At 39.8% G+C, this 26,786-nt stretch overlaps 1 protein-coding gene across 1 annotated transcript in view; it reads right to left on the minus strand.

The window, feature by feature from the left end:
- Window positions 1-5,020: 5,020 nt before the first annotated feature.
- The window catches only part of LOC306808623 (connector enhancer of kinase suppressor of ras 2-like), a gene marked incomplete at its 5' end in the record, with an annotated part of 175,918 nt that continues 154,152 nt past the window's right edge, over window positions 5,021-26,786 (minus strand). Inside the window, 8 exons of the mRNA XM_079319342.1 lie at window positions 5,021-5,505; window positions 6,134-6,333; window positions 6,733-7,240; window positions 8,538-8,638; window positions 9,395-9,465; window positions 19,407-19,478; window positions 24,811-24,884; window positions 26,150-26,325. Coding sequence (XP_079175468.1) covers window positions 5,290-5,505; window positions 6,134-6,333; window positions 6,733-7,240; window positions 8,538-8,638; window positions 9,395-9,465; window positions 19,407-19,478; window positions 24,811-24,884; window positions 26,150-26,325 — 1,418 coding nt within the window. The 3' untranslated portion in view covers window positions 5,021-5,289. The remainder of the gene's footprint in view (window positions 5,506-6,133; window positions 6,334-6,732; window positions 7,241-8,537; window positions 8,639-9,394; window positions 9,466-19,406; window positions 19,479-24,810; window positions 24,885-26,149; window positions 26,326-26,786) is intronic.

Here is a 26,786-nt window from a genome sequence, read left to right on the forward strand (position 1 = left end):
GGCTTAGCTGGTCAAACAGCAGGTTGTTGACATATTTGATCATTTTTACAACATTGCTTTCTTTCAAATACTGCTCATACAGTGGCATTAATGCTTAAAGTCCCTAACTGTCACTTCTAACACATGTATGTTCTTGATAAAAATAAAGATATATCTGTCTGGCCTGCATTAAGAGTGAATATGGTTATTTTCCTGAAGGGAGTTTCTGTCTGAATTGTTTAAATATTTTTATTAAGAGGAGGTCCCAGTAGCATATCACCTGCCTTCAAACCTGATAAAAGTTTAAAAAATATTATTTATAAACCTCCTTCTGGATGTGCAAGAGTGGCATAACCCGTAAAATATTGAAAATAAGCTTTAAAAAATGTTTCTTTATCTATTAGTTATATCCAGAGTGGAGAGCTCCCTGCCTACATGTTAGAGAGTGGAACTGATCAGAAACATTTTGCTTGTGTGCAATGGGAGCAAAGAAAGTAATTATAATCATCAACTAAGGAAATTCAACTTACTAGTTTTGGTTTAAATAGCCATGAAATTTCCAGCTGATATGGCTCAGGTGTGATTTTCAGATGGGATTTTCAGATCTGTGCCCACTTAACACCCACTAAGAGCCTCAGCCACACGGTGTGAATTAATCTGTGAGAGATGTAGGACCTTTCCCACAGCATCCTGCCTGGAAAACCTGTCCTGAGCCTCAGCTTTAGTGAGGGAAACATTCTGGAAGAAAAAGAGATTTTTAATACTGAATATAAATGAATAGCTAATAGTGCCTCTCCAGTCTTTCCTGTTATTACCCATTCTTTGTCCTAAGGCTATATGAACATCATCTGGCAGCAGGGAAGGTGATGTGTTGTGGCCCTAAGGCATGTGATACATGGAAAATCTACCATGGGAAACCTGTGCCCTCCTGGCTGCCCTAAAGCACCATTTCCCTACTGTGAAAACCGAGGAGAGAATAAAATCCTTCACAAGACCAAACCAACACTTATTTCTCTAACATTAAATGTAGGGAATGCAGGTGCACCATGAATGGGGTTCAAGATGAGGCCCAGCCACACAGGCCTGTGCTCTCTTCCTTAAGGAATCTCCCTGGGACTGGGTCTGGAGACAGTCAGAACCTCAGCAGAGACACAAGACTTGCTTGTACTGACAAACTGAGTATTTAAACTAGAATTACATTGCCTGGTGGTACCCTCCAGGTCAGGGGCAGCTGACAGGCATTGCAGATGGGGCTGGTTTTGTTGTGCTGTGCTGTGCCTTAGCCAAGGGTTGCTCTACACAAACCATCTTTGAAGGGCTTAGTTCCTCCCACTGCAAGAAGGGTTTGTACAAACTGTTGGTGAATTATCACAAAATAGGTCTGTTGGTAGAGCTCTCCCTCCTCAAGGATTAACAGCCCCCAGCTGTATCACCTTGGTCATAAATACTGTTATTTTTAGCAGAAAGAATGCTTTTATCACTTGGAAGACAGAAAGACTACATGAGGAAAGAATATGGCAAGTAAAGTATGTCTTAATCTTGGCCTGATTTGCATTATTTGAGACAAAGATAAGAATGTTCCCTGTTCTCCTCAGATTTGTGTTGAGTTAAACAATATCTACCAGATTCTTCATTTTTCTCCCAGAGGTCCTATTAACATTTCAAGTGAAATCTCCTAAAGGTCAGCAGCAGAATTGCACAATTTTTGAGGAGGGTGAGCCCTCCCCAGAGCCACTGTAACTCCTTCAAAGGTACCCGGACTGTCCTTCACAAGACCTTGGAGCATGAGTGTTCTGTAACTGCTGAGAGGAGTGAGAACAGGCTTAACTGGCCATGCACAATTCTCTGCAGCACTCATTTCTTTTTCCTTGGAAAAAGCCAGTGGAGCACCACAGTTTCAGCTCAAAAGACAGCAGCCAAAGCTGAATATACTGATAACAACCCCCTCCTCCTGCTCCTTTGATTTTTGTTCCTGTCAATTAGAGCAAGCTCAGGGTAGTTTCCACTTAAAATAATGAAACCAAGAAAAATGTGTGGTTTCTCTCAGGAAGTGATGCCGAGAGAGCTATTAAGACACTTTCAAAGATCTGACATGTCACTGAATACAGAACAGTATTAAAAAAGGAGGGGAATCAGTAGCTCAGGGGGAGCATTAAATCAGTTGTAATGAAAAATAGCCAGTAAGGAAAAGACTCAGCTTGTGGAGTGTCAGAGAAAGTCTATGGGCTGAGACATTTTACCTGCAGGAATTCTGAATGAAGACACTAACTTTAATAAGATCCAGTTAAATAAAACACATCCAAACAACATTTCCATGTTGTTGTATATGTTTAAAACCAAGTTTTACCTGAGAATAAAGGGAGGAAAACTGGTAAATTAATAAATCTATCATACAGATGATGCTTATTTTCCTTGATGAACTCAACAGCCAAGCCTTGTTCTTTTCTTACTTAAAAATATGGCATCAAAACAACCACAACAATTCCAGCTGCTTTGTACAGAGTGTTTAAGTACCTGTTGGTCCAGGAGAATTGGACATATTTTAACACATAAGCAGGATTTGCTGCATGAATTTTTAAATACAGTATCTGTATTGCACTTTGCATTCCAGTGAGTTCAAAGGTGGTGAAAATCCAGATAATTGTGCTGTGGTGACCGTGCACATTCCTCTCTGCAGTCCATTTAGATTGGCAGCTACACCCAGAAAGAAGAAACCCATGGCAGGGAGGGAAGGGCTGCAGGGTGGGGCTGTGACAGGAGGACGATGAGTTCTTGTGAAATGGCTTCCAAATGCCAGCTGACATTTGTGAAAGAATAAAGTCTTTGTATTGCTTAATTTAGCAATTAGATTTTGCTTGCTCTAAGGCACAAGCAATGCCAGACAAATGGTTCAAACTTTTCTCCCAGTTAATCATAAACCCATTAGAGGGAATTTCTCCAGTGTATCTCATCTCATTTCATCTCATGAATCTCCTGGACAATTTATTTGGCCTATTCAGTGCAAATCACATTTGCTGAGAGCTGCTCTGCAAGAGCAGAATGCAGACTCACAACTCCAAGAATTTCAGAAATGATGATCTCATGACACTGAAAGATTTTTAAAGATAAGCTGAGCAAAAGTATGACCTATTATCTATTCATATTACAGAAATTGTATTTAAATTTAAAACAGAGATAATCTGTTTTCCCTACTATTTGTGTTATTTCTGAGGAATCTATCTTCCCAATTATGTTTCTCATTTTCAGCTGTATCTATAAGTAGTATTCTCTGTTTACTTGTGACTTCACTGAATATGCTCAGTTATATCTTGAGTGATGATGCAGTAGCATTTGAAATCCTTTTGGAAAGCTATTTGGAAATAATATAGATATTTTCATTATGAAAGCACGAACCACCTTTTGGGTTTGAAAGGATAGGCATATTTAAATTTCTTTAGGAATTTAGGTAGTTCAATCTGTGTAACTATTTCTGTGATCATCCATCACTGCTTCCATGTACAATATGAATTAATTTCTAAATGGATTCTATAATTTATGCTGTTGCTTCCTGGAAATGAAGGAATGAAATAAAGCCTGGAAAGAAGGGAGGAGGCAAGGGAAAGGTGGTCTTAATTTTGTCTTTCTCACTATGCAACTGTATTTTAAATTGTTAATAAATGGATTTTCCCCAAGTCAGGTTTGTTTTGCCTACAATAACCATTAGCAGGTGATCTTGCTGTCTTTGTTTCAGCCCAGGAGCTTTCCCATGACATTTCTTCCCCCCTCAGCTGCTCTGTGGAGACAGAATTAAACACACAGGACACCTTCACCTGGTCTGGCTTTGGGAATAATGAAATCTCCTCCTGGATACTAGGACCTCACTGAGATGACATTTTTCCCTCTATTGTACTGAGCTGCATTAATTTTACAGTCCTTGATGGATGAGAGACAATTAGGTTTATCTTGTACAAAAATTATCAGTGAATTTGTTCCAGTGAAATGACATCAGCTGTATTCACATCCCCTTCATTCTGCCTTTTAGAACTATTCCAGCAAGCAGAGTCAAAGCAAGCTGTGAATGGCTTTGAAATCTATGTTCAGTAGCATTCAGAGCAATCTTTTTCCCCCCCAGAGAATACAAGTATTTTCCCCAAAATATGATTTTAACAAACCTTTCTGACCCAGGCAAGGAAGTGAAATACACTGTGTGATTTGTGTGTCTTCCCAAACCAATCAATACCGATTGGTTTTCGAACGATGTTTTGAATAACTTCACCCACTTGCAAATGTACTGCTAGCAGTTAAAAATTATTGCCAGACATTACATAATTTAGAATAATTAACTCAGCTATAGATGTCAGTCTATCACAGAATGTAACTGATTAGTTCAGGAGGTTTTTTTTAGCTTCATTCTCATGCTGTTTTTGAATTTTGTGACTCACAGTCATGTGTCACTTAAATTCACAGTGAAGAAACGATGAAAACCTGCAGTATGTACCTTACTCAGTGCAGATGTTTGTTTTCTTTCTTTCACCATGAAATACTTCAAATTCTATTAAAACCAGTTTAAGTTGCAGCATTAGTGAACAACCAATATTGTTCTACTCATATCTTAACTCTGTGCCAAACCTGCTTGCTCGTGTTCCTTTGTTTAAAGGCAGGCACAGCACATTACAAACACAGTATTTAAATGGCCTGTACAGAGTGCCCATAGGGCCAGACTGGGATCTATTTCTTTGATGTACAGTGTACATTTTAAGGCACACTATAGGGATCGAGTTTACATTTTGATAACTCTGTCCTTTTATTTGCAAAGATGGTCACTACCTGGAAATGTTGCAAAAATAAATGTTCATCTCTAAGAGTGGCCAATGTTTTCATGTCTTCATTTTAATATTTTTTCTCAAGAAAAAATGTGTGAAAATGTGAACTTTAGGGCATTTTAAAAGGAAATGTCAACTACCATGTTACATTTTATATACATAGATATGTATTTATATATATCTAAATATATAAAATGATTGTAGGAGCTCATACTATAAGCTGAGTTTTAGTACAGTACTTTAAATATACTGGTATTTATTCTCAGTTACACTTCTGCACCGCTTCTTTCTAATGCAGAGCTTGATACGGACATCGGTTGATAATAGCAAACAAAAAAATTCATAAAGAATATTATTGTCTTATCATGCAATGTAGTAGGCATCCTGTGGCACTATTCTCTTACCCAAGTATTTACAGTACTGCTGAGTACCTCAGTAATAAATTCACCAGTGTTTGTCTGACTGCATCTGTCCAGGCACCCAGCAGTGACCCAGGCTGAGGCTCCTGTCACACATGAGTCTCGATGAAGGAGTGTGTGTGTGTCAGCATTGGGGCTGAGCTTGCCAGTTCAGAGGCTCCATTTTGAGACTTCCCAGCAGCACTGTACTCACAAATGTCCAGGAAAAACTCATAGTTCTTTAATTTCCAATCTTTGAACTTCTTGGATGTTAAGTTGGGATCATCCAGAAGGCTGTTGATAACTGTGAGGTCCCCTTCCTTTGCCTGGCAAATTCCAGAAAGACAGAGGACAGGTCAAAATAAGATTTTGCATTTCAGTACTTTATTTCTTCTTTAAGTTTAATGCCAAGTACCAGGAAAACTACTATGGAAACTCTGATATTTACCTAAATTCAGGAACTATTATAGCATAAACTGTTTGACAGCTCACTCTGTGGCACGTGCTACAGCTTGCCTATATGGAGTGACAAATAATCTCTTTTTTTTCCATAAGTTGAAACATGTTTGCTTTCAAGGATTTTTAGTTTCTTGTAACTTAATTTTGAAGCTAGAAAAAAGCATTAGCAACACAAATGTAAAGAGATTAAGGACGTCAAGGACAAGGGAGAATGGCTTCCCACTGACAGAGGGCAGGGTTAGGTGGGATATTGGGAAGAAATTCCTGGCTGTGGGGGTGGGGAGACCCAGAGAAGCTGTGTCTGCCCCTGGATCCCTGGAAGTGTCCAAGGAGTGGCTGGACAGGACTTGGAGCAACCTGGGACAGTGGGACGTGTCCCTGACCCTGACACTGGATGGGCTTTAAGGTCCCTTCAACCATCAGCATTCCATGATGCACAATTAGAATTTTCCCAGCTTACATTCCTTACACACAAAATCAGTGATACAGCCTTACTTTTAAAGTGCTCTTGAGGACTCGGATGTGGTGCAGCTTCTCGTTGATCACGGGGTCGTTACATCGCATCACGAAGGACTTGCGGAACTCCTGCTTGGTGGAGGGACGCTGCTCTCCGAAAGCTGACAGACTGGCTTCTTCCAGAGTTCTGTAGAGCTCCTGCAGACCATCTGTGACTTCTTCAATGTCTTTTATGTTTTCTGAAAGGACAGAAAGAAACCTAACAACAAACCTGATCGTTGAGATGAAGACTGTAAAATCATCAATACTGCAACTTCGATATTACCTTAACCTATTACTCAGTTCTGCAATGTTAGTTTTGATGAGACAAGAACATTTGCACCATCCCAAAGTTTAATTTTTAGTGCAATGTTAGTTTTGATGAGACAAGGACATTTGCACCATCCCAAAGCTCAGTTTTTAGTGCTACATCCTGGCGTTTCAAGTACAAACTCCTGTGTTTGCCAACATCCAGCGGTTCAACCACAAAACCCTTGCTAAGAACAGTAGCAATGCAGCTGTGGATTTTGATGGCAGTAACGTGGATCAGAACAAAGTGGATCAGAACAAAGTGGATTAGATCATCTCCCAGAGCTCACCTTCTGCACAGAAACTATTGTGCCTTCTAATGGGAACCGTCTCTTCCAGGTTGTCGTCGATCCCCTCGATGGAGGTTACGCGTCCCTTCCCGCGCACGTCTCTGTTTCGGGGAAGGCTTTGGCTGCGCTGTTTCTGGGGCCGCCCGTGGGAGCTGTGTCCCCTCGGGCATTCCACCAGAGGAAAGGGCCCATCCTGCTCAAAATTGTGGCGCCTCTGCACGGGCAGCGTGGCTTGTCTCCGTCTGTCCGGTGACATCCCGGGCCGGCCGCTGACGTACTCCGCCTCCGGAGGGACAGTCTGGAGGAAATGCAGCCCTGAGCTGGTTAGGGGGGTCTCGATCAGGTCCTGCCAGGAGCGCCGCTCTCGGTAGGGGGGTCTGCACCCCGAGGAGTGGGTGCTGCCCGCTGCGTCCTGCCGCGAGTCCTCGGCAGAGGAGTGCGAATACGTCGATTCGCTGGAGAAGTGTCGACCTTGTTTGGCTTCAGGGAATGGACTTGAAGAGTTCACCTGGGAAGATACAAGAACATCCGCCCATGAGATGATGTTTCGAGCAGACCCAAGAAAATGACTGCAGTGTAAAACACTATATGGTATCAGGAATCGGATGGACTGATGGCTTGGATTTGTCATAACATGAACCACTGTAAACAGAAGAGAATTAGCAGTGATGACTTTTATACAAGTGCTCTTTTAACCACTCCCTATTCTTGTTTTGCACATTCTCTGCCCACAAGCAACTCCTGATGGAAACAAAAGTGGAACATTGGTGCAGGTTTCCTGAAGACTCATCCAACTTATGCTCAGTCCAGCTGAGGACAGTGGAAGTCTCCAAAAGAAGCCGTAATTTGATTTCCTTTCTTTTTTTAGGGGCCAAACAGAAAAAAAAAAACCCAACAAAAAACAAACCCAAACAACAAAAACTTCAGCACCCAGGAAGATTTTTGGCTGGAGGACTGTTGAACTTGTGAAACGATTTGAATGAATTCTGCTGGGTCTGTGTATAAATTTAATTCAAAACAACGAGAAAGGCAAAAATGTGGAAAAACAGAAAGGGAGGGGCTTAACCTGTATCCCAGTTGATAAAACAGCATCACATGGGTGAAAATCAGTCTGAACTTCACCCATGTGATGCTGTTGTCTCAGTCACTCTTTCTTTGGTTCTGGCTGTATGAGGATCGTGTCATTCACGCTGAAGAAAAATCTGAAAGAAAAATAGAGAACAGTCCTATCTGTGCTTAGAATCATAGAATAATTATCATAATTGCCCAGGTTTTGTCTAATAGAAATGTTCTGTTTGCAGTACTGTCATTACCATGGTATTGTACACAATCTTGTAAAAAAACCCTTTCCTGGAAAGATTTGTTCTTCAAAAAAGAGCTAAAACATGATTACTGTGTGAATGTGAGCTGATCTTAATCTCTAGCACCCAGTATCCAATATTCATAATTGAAAACCAGTCTCAATTAATAGAAACTATTCCATCCACCACATTCTTTTCATTTTCTGCGTGAAGGTAAAATTTGAATATTCTGTTCCTGTTATGATGTGTAGTTTCACCAATCCTACAAAAAAGGTCCTATTTCCAGACTGGTGACAGATCTTTGTCAGGAGACATTTATATCTCCATCCTTTCTAACTATGGAAAAATCCAGGTCTTGGCTCATGAGAAACAGCAGCAATTTCACTTTTACAACCACATCCAGCTTTGTTCTTCATGGTGCTTAAATACCCCAGGAGCAGGGAGGTGTGAGCGCAGGCACAGAGGTGTTTTGGTGGCTGGGGGCATGCAGGGTGTGTGACTCACGGAGGGGGTGCGGTGGTAGGTGTCACACAGCGTGGAGGAGCCCTCCTGCTTCAGGGTCAGCGAGCCGTCCATGTCGTCCTGGTCGCTTTCACTCCAGTAATCTGCTGACAAAACATTCCAGCTTTCACTTTTTACACTTTTTTTTTTTCACTTTTTTTTTCCACAAGAAAGCAGATCCCACATTTTAGCAACATCCTTCCATGGCAAGGTGAACGTTCCCCAGTCACCTGCAGGGCTTGGCAGCCACTCAGGAACGGGCTGGTGGAAAGGTCTGGCACCTCAAACACACAGGGAGTGCAGGAACCTCCCAGTGCTTTGGGGAATTGCAGAAGGCAGCTTGGGCACATCAAAACCAACTTCTGCTCACAGACTTTCAAACAGAAACCTCATTCCAGATGCTGAAGTAGAGCCAAGCCTGGATATTTAATTTAATTGGGCATAACAGGTTCTGCTGATGGGGAAAGGGCAAGGCTGGCACCGGAGCTCAGGAGGTGCAAACAAATATTTGCTGAAGAGCACAGTGCCCCAAGTCTGCAATGTCTGCACTGGTTTTAGGAGGATGAACATTCCTGAGGGCTGAGATCTAGCAAATCACACCTCACCCTGAACCCCACATTCTCTTTATCACTAATTTTGAATATTGTGTAAAATTACTGCTCAGGATTTTATTTTCTTTGGTGATGGCACCAATAAATTTAGTGCTTCAAGGAAATGTGTTCTTATCAAAATTGGTATTTGAAAAGATATGGCCATATGTTGCTAAAGAAGTCAGTTATGACCTCTCCAGCTTTATTGCAATACTGAACAGATTTTTACTGTCTGCTCTCTTCTCCTAATTAGAGTCACTGAAGCATTACCTTCATCTGGGTGAATATCCTTGTCATCAGGTGTGTAACCAATTGCTGCAAGACCCAAACGATTCATCCATCTAACAGAACGATAAAAATGAGGAAGAGAGGTATTTAAAAGGAACATCTCATGTAAATCCAAAGGCATCCACACTCTTAACATCTGGAAAATTCAGAGACAACAGCTAATGCAAAAAGGCTGTTAGACCCATGATTCAGATGTGGTGGGTGCTTGATAAATGGGAGTGAAGGATTGATCACATTTGTTCTAATTGCTACTTCTATTTATTTCAAGAACTTACCTGAATTGCCAAAACTAGAAAACAAAATAGAATTATGATAAATTATTGTCTGAAAACCTGTATTGGAAAATAAGTTGTATTAAACTCGTATCCTCAGAAAGCTAAAACAGCCTGTGGCAGTTTAGTTATTTGGATTCACAAAGCTGGTGATATAAATATTTAGTGTTGTAGAGCTGTGATATTAACATTATTTTCCCTTAATCTGTTTCATATAGACTTTTGGGTTTCTAAAACAAGACTTGGTAAATTACAAGTACTTCAATATTTGCATTTGGCATTGGATGTGCTGCGTTCTTTCTTAGTCCCCAAATTATTTAGTTTGATAGAAAATAAGATTCTTTACTTCATTAGGAAAATATTATGGTTTATTTTAGGGAAAATACCTTTTGAGTTTTCTTTATGTAAAATTACTGGATGTTTATACAATGTATAATTGTAAAACTGGGGAAGAAAGGAAATTAACATACAGAGGGGAAAGTCACTTCTTAATGTTCAGTAAGTGGAAAATCAAGAATTATCTTATTTTCATCAACAAGGAGATATAACCAAAGAAAAAAGCCCTAATAGTGAGATCTATAATGCCTGGGATGTTTTAAACCATTCCCTTCCTCGGTGACTAAACTCATAATTATATCATTAATTTCCCAGAATGTTGATGTGAGAGTTTATCTAGAAGCAGCTCTTTTTTCCTTTTTGAACATTTGCAACATCAAATTTGCTAATAATTATCTTCTTGGTTAATGAAGATTGGAATGACAAAACCATCTTTCACAGGCCTCAAGTCAGACATTAGTGAACAGTACGTGCAATATCAGAAGGACGAGTTGTTTCACAGATTAAAACAAGAAAACTGCTCCATGTCATTCTTTCCCACTTGTACCAGAGGAGGAAAAAAAAAGCTTTTAAGGACATATGTGACTGTTATTGTCCAGGAGAGTGGTGTGTGGGAGATGGGAGGCACAGCAAGGAGGCAGAAAATGAGGGAAGAGTGAACTCTGCACTAAAAATAGCACACAGCTCAGTACGTATTGATCTCCTGGTCTCACAGTGATCCTCATCTGCAAAACTGGATCCACCCCGAGTCACTGCACTGCCTTCCACGGGTCTGAGCACCTCCCTCAGCAGCCAACACTTGCTTCTCACAGGGAATTGTGAGAGGGTTTAATTCACTTGCAAAACTATGAAAATAAAGAACTGTACAATCATATTGCTTTGCCTCTCAGTATTAAGCCAGAAGTGAGCAAACTGGAGATGCAAATGGAAGTGATGATTAGTTTTCCCAAATACCAACTGCAGGGTGAGGATTGCCTACAGCCATTGTTTGCATCAGCACGTCAATAACTCATCTTTATCATGAGGAAAGTACATTTGAAATGGATTAACAGATTTACTGAAGAGCTTCTGCACAGTGCTCACCAGCCTCATTTCCCTCAGTGCACAGTGCCTCAATTGCCTGGCATTTGCTTCCCTTGCAAGGCAGATCCTTTATTGCAGGAATGGCAATGACATCATTCCCTGCTCCTTATTGAGCATTTGTATTCACCAGTTTTTCATCAGTTGTTCCTGAATTTCTAAACTCATTAGCACTGGAGCAAAATAGTTTTAGTCATACTTTGCCATATGCCTTTGGCAATTAAGCAGGATGGCTCAGTGCCTTCCACTGAGGTTCTGCTTAAGCAACAACGATAAATTAGGACTAATTACCATTTCCCAAGTTAAAACAGACTCAGCCATTTGTGTGGTCAGTGCATGGAGATTTATATTGTCTTAAATTTCTTGCAAAAATTTTTTTTTACCGATCTTTGTTAATTTGAGGGTGTCAGATCTTGGAAGCAAATATAGACTTCCAGTTGAAGGGTTTGGATTAACCTTGCAGAGCCAGGAAGGTTCTGAGGATACCCAGAGTATCAGCTTTACACATATGGCCTCAATGACCAAATCTGCAATTAGCTGAAGTTAATCTTCCTTCTCTAAGGCTGCTCAGGCTTTTCTCTTCCAAAGGCCAAGATCATCCCCAGCAATAGTTACAAGGACTTAGCTCATTTACCACAATTCAGAGTCAGCTCTTTGTCAAGCTGAATAAAGGGTTATCTGATATTCAGTGGCTTATCATGATAAAATCTCTTCTGATAAAAGACTAGAATCTCCATTTTAGGTTTTATGTTTTTTTAAAAAGCATGAGTGAATGTTTTTGAGGTTAATCAGGAGATATACAAGTGGTAAGATTACAGCTCATTTTCTAACAGTTAATATTTTTTTTCCCCAAGGAAATGCAAACTCAGTTCGAAAGGAGCCCTGCATAAACTTGATGAATTTCCTTGATGAGCAAAACCACTTTCATTTTTCAGAAAACTTCAGTCAAGGTTATAAAAAGCTCTTTGTGGAGAGCTTGGAAAGGCAGGCAGCTGGTTCTGAGCTCTGCCCTGGGTGCCCTGTGGGCAAACATTGGGGTCCAGTTGGGCACTGGGAGCCCAGGGGATGGAGGATGCACATCCCATGGAGCCAGGCACTGTGTGCTGCACAGCCCAGGGCTGGATTGTTGATTTGGGCTCTGGAGCTGTGCCCACCAGCTCTGGGGGTCACAAGAAGCCTGGGCTGCTCTGGCAGGGCCCCTTTGGGATCCCACATGAACATCCCCAAACCTCCACCCCAGCAGAAAGCTGGGCTCCCTCCCCACAAAAAAATCCTGCATTTGTACTGGATAATTTCAACAACTCTTTCAAACAACTTAACCAGGATGTTTCACTGATCTAGGCCACCCAACAGAGTTGGGTTTGCATTCTGGATGGAAATTGTGATGACACAGAACAGCACTAAATGTCTCACAGATCCTCTGCCACAACATTTTACCTCCAGGATTGTACAAACACCCACAAGATACAAACCCTGTTTTACCAAATTGTAACAACCTACAGGGCACCAAGAAATGAGTTGTTTTTATTGCCTGTACTCCAGTGAACCAAAGGCAGGGAAAGATGAGCCTTGAGTAAAGTCATCAAAATGCACAAGTTTTGTACTTTGTCTCAATTAAATTCTAAATAAATCAGACTTGGCTTTAATTCTTTCTGCTGGTTACAAACAGGCACTGTTGTCATTGCTTTGGGATAAAATGGAGCTGCCTGGCAGTATTTAAGTTAAATTTACTGAGATAATTCTGGTTATTACCCAGAGATTACAGCCCAGGGCTCTTCTGAGAGCCTGATGCTGCCCCAGGCCTGGGCTGGTGAAGCACCAGGGCAGGGAAGAGCTGAGGAGCTCAAAAGCCACAGCCTGATCCTAAAGAGAGAATCCTGCCTAAAATTCCCCAAATTGTCAGGAACCAGGAGCACATTCACCTACTGACTGGGAAATGGGAAAAACAAACAACTGGGAATAGCTGCACATTGCTTTGCTCTCCTGACATTCTACTGAAAACAAGAATATGCCACTCTTCAATGTACAAATTAATAATAATAAAAAATAAATTAAAATAAATAAATATCTGTTTGCTGGCTGTTGTAGTTTACTCCTGCTGAGCAAGGGCTGAGCCAGCCCAAGGTCAGTGGGAGGTTCTGGGAGTGAAGGCAATTAAAGTTTCCACAATGGCATCACACTTGCTCCCTTGGCTGTTCATTTCTACAAGGCCAGAGTGGAAAAGCACTTAGAAAAAAATAAAGCAACTTGGACAATCTCAGTTGTCATAAATTGGAGAGAACTATTTTGTTTAATGTCAGAGAACGAATACCAAGGGCAAGAGAATAACCTTTTTTTTTTTTTTTCTATAAAAAAGGGCTGAAAAGTTACAATTTTTAGGTTATAGTTAGAACTGTTCCATAAACCCATGGAGAGGAGGTGAGGAAGAAGAGAGTTTCTGTGGCTCAGAAAAGTTTTATTTGCTAATATCCTCACTTATTGCCCATACCAGGTGGCTGATTTTAGAAGAAACTAATTCAAAGGAATATGTAAAAAAATTATATGTCCTGAAAAGATGTAAATTCAAGAAAAAGTCCAACTACTTCCACTATTTCCCTGTTAAGTGTTCCTTTAAAAATGAAGTCTATCAAATCCTGACACATTAACAGAAAGAATAAATAAAATATATTTCCTATCTTCCTTGCATCTTTTCATCATTCATTCTTGCCCTTGTACACTACATCAGCTTTGTGTTAGGAATGTTTCAGTGCAAAAATAGTTTTTCATCATTTCTGAGATTGCATCTACATTTGATATTATTTGGTTAAAAGGAAAAACTAGAAGTAAGTGGAAGTTAGATTTCACCTGAATCAAGTTATCTTTAAGTCTATTACAGATTCCCTTGAACCATTTATTTCATACAGAGAATTCATTCAGTGCAGTTTGCATTTAATTTCTGATCAAGAGCTTTGTATTATTTTCTTTTTTTTTTTTTTACGTCACTGAGATAATCAGATTCCAGAATTCACAGTAAAATTCTTTGCAATACACAATTAGATTTAAAAATAGATTTTGTACTTGTTATCTTGACTTCTCTGACCAGTCTTTCTTACTGAACACCTGAAAAATCAATGCATTTCCCATTTGGCTTCCTAAGGTAATAATTTTCACTATTTCCTATGATTATGCAGGTAATACATTCATTTAAGAGAATAAAGGGTGCTGTAATAGGGATGGTTAAAATGATGCCTTGATTTTCCTCCACACAAAAGAAGCCCCAAACCATCTCCTGGTGCAATTTAACCCTGGGCAGATCCTTCTCCATGAGCTCACCCCTCCTCATGTCTCAGCCCCCAGCAGCCTCTGTCTCTGCCTTTGGATTTGTCACAGTTGCTGGGACTTGTTAAGCAAAATCATTCATGGGATAAACTCTGAGTACTCTCTGCTTTGATAATTTGACATGACTGTTGATCTTGTTTCATGCATTGTCTTCTTAGATTTGTCAGGCTGGAAAAATAGGAAAAAAGCCTGAGAGAGCTTCAGAATTGACAAGTGAACCAATCCATGCCCTCCTTGCATGTGCATCTACTTCATGCACTTAATGACATATTTTTTCTATTTATTTTTAATTTTTTTAGCTTTCCTCTGTCAAACAAGGGCACAATTATGCCTCTGTACTCAGAAGTCTGATTTGGTGTAGGTGAGGCTTTTTGTTTGTTTTTTGTTTTCCCCAGTGGGTAACAGACAAAAGAAATTCACTTCTTTGTAGCAAATAAATTTAAATTACCCTTTGATATCAGAATTTTACTGTACAAATACAGTTACACAAGTAAATATAGTTACACAAATAAGTGTAACTATAGTTTACACAAATATGTGTATAACAGAGAATAAAAGCTCACAATAACTGATAGGCTGTTATTTGATCCAGAAACAATAATAAAGCCTAAGGAAATCACTAAAACAGTCACAAACTCACTCAACTGGAACTTCTCTGAGACACTTATTCAAACTTTTACCCCAGCTTTCACCAAATGACTGGCCCAAAGGAAAGCTCTGGAGAAAGAAAACTTTCTTTACAAGCAAGAGAACTGAGCTTAGCATGGCATAAACTATGGGTGGGGTTTTGAGGTGAATTCTTTAAAGAAATGGGATGATTTACTTGTGAAATTGTGTAATTCTGCTTCCACATAGCTTTTAAAAAAATCAGCTCAAGTAGGCCAAATAATGCTGTTAAATGTCTGTCTCCATCATAATTTATTGTGATTAAATTTCTTATTTCTATTGCTTATTTCTATTATTGCTTATTTCTATTACTAAATCTTCAGATTTGGCAGAATTAACTCCATATCTCCAGGATAACTTCACACCATGGACTCACCTTAGAGAGGTGCAGGGCTGGAATCACTAAATCTGCTCTGGGAAATGCAGCTGAACTGCTTGGCTCCCAGAACCCTATCAATTCACACTGGAACTATTTACAGCAGAATTTGATTAACTTTGTAATTTAAACTGGTGCAGAAAGCCAGTGCAGACTGGGAGATGAACTCCCCTAATGCTGATTTGGGTGTTGGAAAATCAGAATTGTTCACTGCAACCTCCATCAGCAAGTGGGGACTGAATGAGAGGGAAATGGAACTTGACATGTCTGGGGTAAATCATTCAGAAATTGTAGCAAGGAGGAGCCAGGTGACTTGGCCAGAAAAGGAGATTTGGAATATTCCAGCTCAGCCTAGGAATTCCTGGGGCAGTTTTTTGCCCTGAGAGGCCACAGCAGCTCCATTATCACCCTGTGCAGTCCCATCATGGTTTCACCAGCCCTTGGGGCCTGCAGCTAATTCTGATCAGAAAATTGTTTTACTTGTGCTGCACTTAGGAGCTTTTATGTGAGAACAATAAATTAGAGGGCTGGTGTGGCCTCAGGCACGGATTTGAAACAAGTTTATAGGAACATAAAAGGAAGAAAGGAAAACCTGCTCTTTATATTTATTTACAGCACCATTGGGAAGCTCCATTGCAGGGATTTCTGTTTGAAAAGTACCTTTCATGTTCTGCAGAATTATCTCCTGGCTTTTCATCAGGTAAGGGGCTGAGGGTAACAACTTACTCTGCTCTATTTGATAAAAACCTGTTAAATTAGGCCAGACAGATTTGACAAACCCCTGCTCACTTGTCCAGTTTAAAAGGGAAAATGTCTAACAGGGGCTCGGGGCTGAAATTTGTAGTTGCCAAGAGCTTTTCTTGGGTGTTAGTTTATATAAAGTGGAGACAAAGTGCATTGAATGTGAAAAGATGAGTTAATCCTGGCTCACCATTTGGCCAAGACCTGTGAAAGAAACCAGCATGCCTGAAATTTAAAGAAGAAAACTGAATTAACTTTAGTAATAAACAGGATGATTTAGGGAAAGTCTTGAGTAACTCAGTTATACTCCATATGTGAAAGTAGATGGGAGACACCATAAAATTTGCTTATAATCAATAGAAATTTAATTCAGAATACTTCAATTTTCAAACAGTTCTTTTTTAAGAGAAATATCGTGCTATAATCTTTCAGGTCTTGGAAGATAAAGGAGTGATCCCTATAAAAAATCAATCATCATTCTGTTTCAGTAGCAACTATTTGTTATATTTCTTGAATGAAGGACAAAGATTTATGGAAGTCATTAAAATTGCAAACTTAACCCAGTTATTCAAATCAAAAGTGATCAAATTATTCAGCCTAAAATAGAAACTTTTAAAAAATTAATATTTGTAGTCCGTGATGAGATTGCAAATGCACTACACTGCAGACTTCAATGGCATGTAAGTTTTAAATAAAGTAGATATTGTAAAACAACCGAATATTAAATTCAATGCTAATTAAAGCCATAAACAGGTTATGTGTGGTGTGGTAGGAGATGAAGCACTTCTGGGAAATAAGGCCTTTAACAAGCTTGGAGTACCAAGCTAGAGATGAGCTCATCAAGTTCATTATTAATTCATTTCTAAGAACATGGCTCTGCTCGTGTAAGACCTGACAGAACAGCACGAGCATGAATTTTGCAAACCCGAGTAACCCAGCAGGCAAACCTCAGCCACAGCTGAGTGCCTCAGTCTGTCACAGAATATCCATCCCTACCCACTGGGACCAGCTCTTCCTTCAGCAGTCTGGGGTTAAAGGCACTTTAAAATATTCCAGAGTGGAAAAAAATTAATAAACAGTGAATCTGAGGTGAGGAACTCTAAAAAGAGATGTTAAAACAAAAGCTGGTGGGAAAGGGGGCTGGAGAAAGGATAAAATTGCCTACATAGTGAATGAAGAATGTTCCTCTCCATACTAGAATTCAATTTCAGCATGAGGGATCTCCCCTTCCATCAGCAGGGAAAATGCAGGTAAATTCTGTGCTGAAGACAGGAGTGGGAGATGCAAAGCATTTGCCCTATTTCCTCACATTATGGGGTTAGCAATTCTCTGGGAAGAGAGAGATTTGTGAAGTCAGTATTTTAAACACATTTTTCACCTATGAATCTTGTTTCCTCATTTCAAATTTCACACAGGGTCTCTGGGAGAAGGAATTCCAGGAAGTCTGTAAAAGCTGCAGGGGTGCCCAGGGATTTTACAGAGGTAGCAGAGTTATCCATCATTTGGGTGGGGAGTGAATTCCAATTGCTCTGCAGGGGCAGCACTGCTGGAGGGAAAACGCTGCACAAAATACTTCACCCTTTGCCTTCTTCCCAAAAAATCAGGGAAAAGGCTCTTGTACATTCCAGATTAAATGATGTGAAGGATGGCATGGTATGAAAAGACACACTGGCACCTTCCCAGCTGTTCCTGTCCCAAGGCCTTTTTGCCATACAGGCATTCCTGGGTTCCCCATGGAAAAATCAGTGGATGGTGCAAAACTAACTCATCAGTGTGTCAAGACTTCCTGGTTTTCCTTGAGTCAAAACATTTTATACATAATTTAATTTATAGATTTGATCAATGGCACTTCAACAAACGAGAGCTGCCCCAGCAGCTGAAATCAAGGGAGACCAGGCAGAGAAAAACAAACAAACCTGAACCACACTGCAGAACTGAGCAATGGTACATTAACAAGCTTGGAAAAAATATTTTTCAGCAACCTTAAACCCTGAAAGTATCCCACTGCTGATAATTGAAACTCATCACCCTCATCAGTGCAGGATGAACAAGCCTCAACATTTCCACTCCAGCCAGGCTCACAGCCCAACATACCTGAGGAGCCATCTAAGCCACAGAATATTAATGTTCAATTCAGCAATGATTTTTAGGCATTAATATTCCAAAGGAAAAACCCCATCCTTTTTATCTATGTTTCCAAGCTGGCAAACATTCAGAAGGACTGTAAGTAAGAACATCTCAAAGTTTCAGTTCTCTGTGCCAGGCCAGACTGAAAATTCCCAGTATGGTGACCTTGTCCGAAGTGTCCTTGTGCTTTCCACCTCAGCTGGGAACAAACTAATTTCTGATATAACAGGAGGAGGGAGGATATCTGACTCTGCCTTTTGGGATCTAAGGGCCTGTCCCACCTCCAGCCAACCTCTGCCTTCACCACTTAATCACCAAGGAGAAGCACAAAGGAATTTGGGCCAGAAAAGTTCCCAGGAGGTGTCAGTTCCCACAGCCACCCACAGCAGGGCCAGCTTTAATGCTGGATCAGGTTGTGCAGAGCCTTGTCCAGTCAGAAGTTTGGAATGTCCTCCCAGCACATCCAAGGACATTTAAAAACTCACTGTAACACCAAAAATGGAACTTTGCTTGGCTCTGCTCTGTGTTGGGACAGTGATGTGGTGAATAAAATTAATTACTGCTGATTTTCCCTGTTGTTGGGGGTTGTTCTTGGGATTAGAAGGGGAATATATATACATACAAATAAATAAATTGATAAATATGCATATAAATAAACTAACAGATTATTAAATACATATATATTCACACACACACACCTCACCACCTGGGTGCACTCTTACTTTGGTGTGAGTGCAGTGTTTAATATACCACAAACACTGATTCCACTAAGACTTTACCTATAGAACATCACAAGGTGATGAACCTTAAGCCCATCAACAAAAGAAAAAATTCTAATTAACATAGGTGAGACCAACACAACTAACTTCCCTTGACAGAACTAAGACCTGTCACGGCAGGAAAAGCCAGCAAATTGAGGGACAGAATGCCATGTATTTACTGAAATTAATGGAAGATGAATTCCTGAGAACACCATGAGCTAGCATTCCATCAGGCTGCAGGAGGATATTCCTGTGCTGATGAAATATTGAAGCCCAGGATAAAGAACACCCCAGAACAAAGAGGACACAGCACTCACCTGTTCATCTCTTCAAGGCAGTCGGTTGCAAAGTAGAAGCTCTTTATTTTGGGGTGACATGCTTTGAAGGCACTATAAAAAGAGCACAAAGAATAAAAACCACCTTTTCTTTCAAACAATTTGTCTACAAGTACACCAGACTGTCCTGCTCTGGGATTCTTCAGCATGTTTCAGGTTTCATAGGCATTGGTCAGCTTCAGTCTGAATTGTGTTGCCTAAATTTAGAGATGGATTCCCCCTGATCTGATTTCATCTACATTTGTGAGCTTCAACATTGCACAAACTTCAAAAGTCTTTAAATGACTTAAAATATATAAATCCTTTTGATAACCACTGATGTTCTACATCTAAAAAATTCTTGGGTGAATTTGAAAGGCTTCTTGAGTATATTCAAGTACATCTTAGTTGTATTCCAAAGATCAGCTAAAGGAATAAATGTTTGATCCCCCTATTCTTCTCATGTATTTAGATGACTGTTTTATGTTGTACAAAAAGAAATTGCAGGGCTGCCAAATTGAGCTAGAAATCACTGGAATAATAGATAATAATCAGATGGCATGGGTGATTATAGTTCACATAAAATGCTTTTTATGTGGTCTAATCCCTGAGCTCTCCCTTTGCTGAGCAATTGCAAACTGCTAAGAACAATAATCACAGTTTTTAAAATTTTTTTTTTGTGTGGGTATAATGAAAAGAAGTTTTGCTATCAAGGAAACCAGAAGGTCTCAGCCATTAAAGACTATTAATTTGATTAGCTGGCAAATGTTTAAAAAATGGCATGCTATCATTCATAACATTTATGTTAAAATACTGACATTTATATAGTGATTAACAGATGTAAGAATTAGATTAGGAATCATTACACGTGGAATTATGAAGAACCTGTGATGCAACATTTCCACTATTAACAGCTTAAATGCAAATGAGTGTTTAATTACTATGACTTACTGCAGTTTTGAAAGATAAAATGAAAACTGAAGAAGCTTCACCAGGGAAGAGTGATTTTTTATATTTACAATTAATAAAAATGCATCCAGCAACAGTTTTCCTAACAAAACTCCCACAGCTGAGTTGTATTTCTGTGCAGTTTCTTTTTCCCTGAGATTAGGGATATAAAGGGTAAGGTTATCTTTGCACAGAGGGTTATCATTAAATATTAAATTCCATAAAAGGAGACTGTAAAGCTATTGAAGTGTTGTTTTGGTATCTGGACAGTGGTAATTTCCACTGCAGAGCCTCACTGCCCTGGCTGCTGTACTTTGCAAATAAAATCCGTGAGTGACTGTGAAATCACACAGGGATTGGTGGTGCCCACTAGATGGCATAGGCTGGTTAATTATCCCTCTTTTGATCATTATATAAATGCAGCTTTAAATATGCTCTGATCAAATTTATGCCTTCTTTTAACTGATTGCTATGATATGATTTTAGTGTCAAGAATTCTTATCATTCTTAGCTTTCTGCTTTAAATGTGGAACTTTTCACTCCCCATATCCCAGCTGAGAACCAGTGAAGGAAGGTGGAATAGTTTTGTGTGTCTTTAGACAAGTGAATTAGAGCAGTACATGACACATCTTTAATCACACAGGGATTAGCAAACACTGTACTTTCAACAGAAATTCCTCACAGTGCTACATCTTTGATGCTGAAAATAGAAAGTCATGACTAAACAAACACTCCTGCATCATTCTGCTGCAGGTCTGAGCTCCCTGCAACATCTGCACCTTCTCCTGCTGCACTTGCCCAACCATCTCCCAGTGGGATTGGCTGGGATTGGAGAGGATTAGGTGGTGGGGCTAAAGATCCTAATCCTCTTGGCTAATCCTGAGAGAATATCACATGATGGAGTTTCTGCTTGTAAATAGGATTATTTTCCTAGACAGGAAATTTAAATACATACAGGCACTCAAGTGCCAGCGTTGGGGTTTCAAGTCAATGTTAATGGGTGGGAGTTAGTGTGATAAACAGAGTTTAATTTGGCTCCACTGTGCTCCTGTAATGTGATAAAATCTATGATTAGTGGATCATTTTCTAGTGGAAGCTGTCCCCTCCCATGGTAGGGGGTGGAATAGGATGATCTTTAAGGTCCCTTCCAACCCAAATGAAGCTGTGATCCTGTGATTATTAGAATATTTTACATTTTCACAGGAACCCTGTCTCAGTTAAGGCACAGAGAGGTGAAATCAGGAGTGTGCAACAGGTCAGGCACTGTCTGCAGGGCTCCTGGCTCAGCTGCTGCAGAACTTGTGAGCGTGTCATAAAGTGCAGGAAGAGCAAGAATTTTGTCAGGATAAATCAGTTAAATGCTGCAGGTCTGGCTGCTTTTTCAAAGGAGTTCCCACATGCCAGGTCCCTGCAAACAGCTCTAATTAGTTTCCATATGAATGTTCCTTAAGATCTTTGTGTCTGCTATTGTGATAATCTCCTGAGATAGTGAACATTAAAGCTGCAATAATGTATTGCACTGTTCTGTATCTGCAGACTGCAGAAAAGAGATCTTTATTGCTATGAAATGGAGATCCCAATTCTGTGCAAACTTGTGATTTAAATGCATTGCAGTTCTGTGATAGGGCTGCAAAACACGACAATAAATCCATTTTCATCTCCCAGCAGTGTCACTAAGATTATTATTAGGGAAGGGTTTAGATACATTTCTAGCATTAGGAACTGGAGTCTCCAGGGGAACAATTTGAGATGTATAAATGTGAATATTTTAGAGGAATTATATCTATATATTTACATCTGGCTAGGTTTGGAGGGCCCCAGACTGGCTGCAATAATCAAGATGTGGTGTGGTGAGTGCCAGTTTAAAGAATAATCCCTTCATCCACTGGCTGCACTCCAGTTAACACAGCCCAGCAAGTTTCTTCCCTGTGGGGGCCCACCAGTGGCTCAAGGGAGCTTTTCTGTCTGCAAAAACTGTCCAGCTCTTTTCAGAAGTAATAAAATTAACATTTTTAATAACATTTAAGCTGTACCTTCATGTCTGCCTGTACTACAATGACTTTTGTACTGAGCTCTGGCTACACACTTTCAATATGAAGTGCCAACACTGTGGCATATTCTTGATAAATTTAAGACCCAAATTTGCATTAACTAGGTAATGAAAATTTTCACTAGATGGAAGTTGTTGAAGGTTCAGGCAAAGCACCAGTTGATAAGGATTGATGATACCCGTGGCTCAATTAATCTTCATTCTTGGGCATTATAATTATCAGTATCTTTGAAAATAACACAATAACACAGCATACAAACTCAAATAACTATAATTCCTCATATACTCTGTGATCACTTTTAATCAGGAGGATGCAGGTGTTGCCTAAAAGCAGTGGAAAGTTTTTTCAGTGGCAATGCAAAAAGTCTCCTTTCACGGGGACAAGGTCACTGCACATCCAGCTACAGCCTGGAGAGCTGACCCAGCCTGAGCTAATGCCATGGCTCCTGTAATCATCAGGGTTCCTTCATTAAATGCATTACTGAGGCAAATCATCAACCCAGACTGAATGATGCATTCAATTGTCTATATTCTTGAGAAAGCTCTCTTAAGGCTATTCCATCACTGTGAGCCATGGGCATCAGGAGCAGCCAGGTGAGGAGCAGAACTCCCCATCCCATGGAACAGTGGGAGACAGAAATCCATTATTATCCCAGTGAGCCTTCAAATCCTTTAGTTTCAAAAGGGTTTGAACATTTCACATCAATAGCTCTGAAAATAACAGAGATCTGAGGGGAAATCTAAATTAAGTTCCAAAATGTTCTTAGTTCTGCACTGAGGAGAGCTGATGCTGTGATTTTGGCTTTTCAGTGGGGGCAGGCAATGGAATGATGCTCACTCCTGTGGGACAGCCCAGGAGAGGACAGGTAAGTGTTCTCCAGGTGTGCTCACAGGGGCTGGACACAGCCAGGGCTCCCATTCCCACATGCTGGATATATTGAATTTCACTGCACTCACTCCCAGGTGAAACACTGGCTGAGGTAAGGTGCAAGGTGCAGCTCCTGTGATGGGGGAAATGCAGAAATGGTCATCCATGAATGGAAATTCAGCTCAGGGAGAAAAGGGAATAGACTCTGAACATCTTCATTATACTTTTACCTCTGGACCTGCCTCTTTTTGGAAGGATCCAAAGCCTGAAGGTTCTCAGCTTTCAGTCGTGTGCAAAGTTTTATTTAATGGGACATATACCCTGTGCATATACCCTACAGAAATCCTTCTCTAAGCTGAGTTCTGAGGGATTGTGTTCTCATGCTCTGGAAGCTATTTCTAGCTGTGCACAATGACCTTCTGTTTGATCTTGGTTAATTCACTGAAATCTGTTAAGTGCTTTATATTCTAACAAAAGGGTATTATTTTTCCTGTATTTTTGTTCAGTATCATTATTAATATCTACTCATTGCTCTGAGGTATTTATAGTGCTCAGTTCATGTTTAATTTCTATAGTGATACCCTGAGCTGAAAGGAGAAATAGAAGTGTAAATTGCAATGTCTTGTACTTCTCTGACACAGTAATAATATCCCCAGACAAGAACAGGCAACTGAAGAGGTTTGATTTTCTGATGAGCAGTCTCTATTGTAATTCATATCTTCAATATTTCTGTTGTATTGTGCTCATAGTTGTAGGACTTGTTTCCTCAGACCAAAAGTGCATTCAGTCATTGGAAAAGCACAGGAAAAATCTATGTATGCTTAGTTAAAAGTAGGAAAACATAGAGAAGGCAAATACAGATAATTCAGGAGATACCAGCAAAGTGCTACTCTCAAAGCATTGGAATTGTTCTGTTAAACCTGTTGATTGCAATCCCAACACTGTTTCCAATGAGTGACTGTTATTAAATATTCCTTAATTGTGTAAATATTATAATATGCTTTTTAGGGGAGTGGAATGTAAAAGTAGCAATATGCACATAAGCAGTAATGCAGAATTCATTTTGCATATGGAACTTAAATATTTTAGCAGCTGAGAGCAACACAATATTGGGTAGGAAAAGCTTCCTCCATAAAGAGAAAATTAAGATTATATTCACCATTCCCTGCTATGATATTTGTTATGCTATTTCCTGTGGGAAAATACAGCCCTACTGAACCTGAGAAAATTTTATCTCTTTACTAAAGTATTCATTGCTTTTTGATTTACTTATTTAACTGAAGCTGTAACTGGACTATCTGGCAAGCTGGCTAAAGAATTATTCCATTCATTTTAATACAGTAAATGAAATTTACATTACATTGCATCTTTTATAATAAAGAGAAATACTAAAGCTTAAGTGAATCTATGATATTATATTTACAGATTTCAAGGTTTTTTTTCTCAGTAACTTTCTTCTCTGGACTTTGCAAGTGTTCAGTGCTATGTATAGCAAACTTGCAAGAGCAATCCTTTATAAACATAATTGACACATTACTTACTGTTTTCGTCTGCATTCAATTGCTCTGTCTATCCTGAACTCAGGTAAACTAATGAATCCTTCTGCTTTTTCATCCTATTGAATGAGAAAAAAAAAAATGTTGAAAAAGAGCACAGAATTAAAGAAGAGAGAAATGAGCAGCAGCTGTTTGGGTTTTATACAAAGAACAGCTACCCAGTGAAAGGAAATACTGAATGTGTTTTGCACATACTGCTTTTATGATGAAGTGGATTCAATTCAGCACACAATGTAAATAACCTCAGTGAGGTAACTAAACTGATAATTTCTCAAAGGAGGCACAATCCCCTTGTGCTGAAAATCACAGGAAACCTTTCAGCCCCAAACACAGCACCTAACCACAGGAGAGCTCTCAGATTCTCCAGCACAAATCTACATTTTACAGCTGTTTTTTTGTCACTTTTTGCTTCTTTTGAAGCAATTCAGCAGGAAAAGCAGGGAGAAATATTAACACCAGGCAGGTTGTGTAAAGGTATTAGCAAGGGCACAGTGAATTATGGCTTGGATTGAGCCACAGCCTGAGAGTCAGGGGGACACAGACAATGATCCCACCTGGCACAGGAAATGCCAAACACCAAAAACCTCTTGATCACCCACAGCCTGGACCTCTTGGGCTACCAAACCACAAAAACTGAGGGGATTTATGCTGCTAAACTCATCCTCTGGAAGGAAATGGGAGAGGTGGAGTAAAAGATCAGTAGCCAGCTCAGCTCAGCTCAGGCTGGGATGCTGCACACAAATGGAAGAACAGAATGGTTGACAAATGAACCATTTTGGGCTTCTCCCCTCTGTTATTTCCCCTACATTTATGCAGATTGCACCAGCATAGGCCCATTGGTTTTCAGGAAAATTTCACCAAGAGCAGCATTTTACACATGAGAAACTGCAAACTCCAGACTAATTCAGCAAAAAAGCAAGAGGAACACGGATATAAAAATATCTTCTAGATAAAGAGATTTACAAATTCAGATTTCCACATCTGTTTCACAGAATGCTTAACTAACACAAATGGTCACACTTCACACATCCCCCCACAAGTGAGACTGGGGAGAGAGCTGAGTGTGAACACTGTGTTAGTCCAAATAAATCTGTGGAAAAGGATTAACTACAGACACATTCATTTCTTAAAGACTGCCATGAACATCTGCTATTTTATTAAGCTTGAACATGGACTTTATAAAGGCATTTCAACTGAAATATTTCCAGCCAGAGCATCTCAGACCTGGCAATTAAAGCAGCAGCACGCAATGAAAATAGATTTTAAGAGAATTATAAAGCTTGAGGTTTCATTTTTACTTTGTCCAAGCATGGTGTGTACTTACATTCTGGTTTGTGTACCAGTACAAGGAGGAATCCTTCAGAATGAACCAGTACTTTTTCCATTTCTGGGTGAAATAACCTTTGGCATCCTTTTTCTTCCAGAGCCAGCCCTCGCAGTCGCCGTGCCCCAGGTCCTTGCAGGAAATTCTTCTCCTGCTCACGCTGGAGAGGGAACTCCCTGGGAACACAAGGGGTCAGAGGGGCAAAAATGTTCCATTTCTGAGTCAAAACCCTCCCAGCCAAATCCTCTCCAGCCTCAGAATGAGCCATTTCCAAATTCAGTGCCCTGCAGTTTTGGTTTCCCAGTGAATGCAAAATGAAAAGTTTATTAAATGCTTTATTTAATCTCTAGAGGGTTCATTCCTCCAAGGGCTGCATTTTTTTTCTGATTAAGATGGACAGCATCATTCCAAAGTAAAATTGGATTTATTTAGCCTCAGTCAGGAGCTCAGAGTATGACACAATCTGCACACAGATGCAAACATTACATTTTTCTTTATATCTTCTCTTTAGCACTGTCAAACTATGGGAATTTTTAAACCCAATTTTTATAACCAATAAAAAAGAAAGATTGTTCAGTTCCATAACAGTGCACATGCTTACATGATTTTTATCCTGAAGTGAACAATATTTTAACTT

The sequence above is a fragment of the Erithacus rubecula genome, assembly GCF_903797595.1.
Source record: "Erithacus rubecula genome assembly, chromosome: 15".
NCBI lineage: Eukaryota > Metazoa > Chordata > Aves > Passeriformes > Muscicapidae > Erithacus > Erithacus rubecula.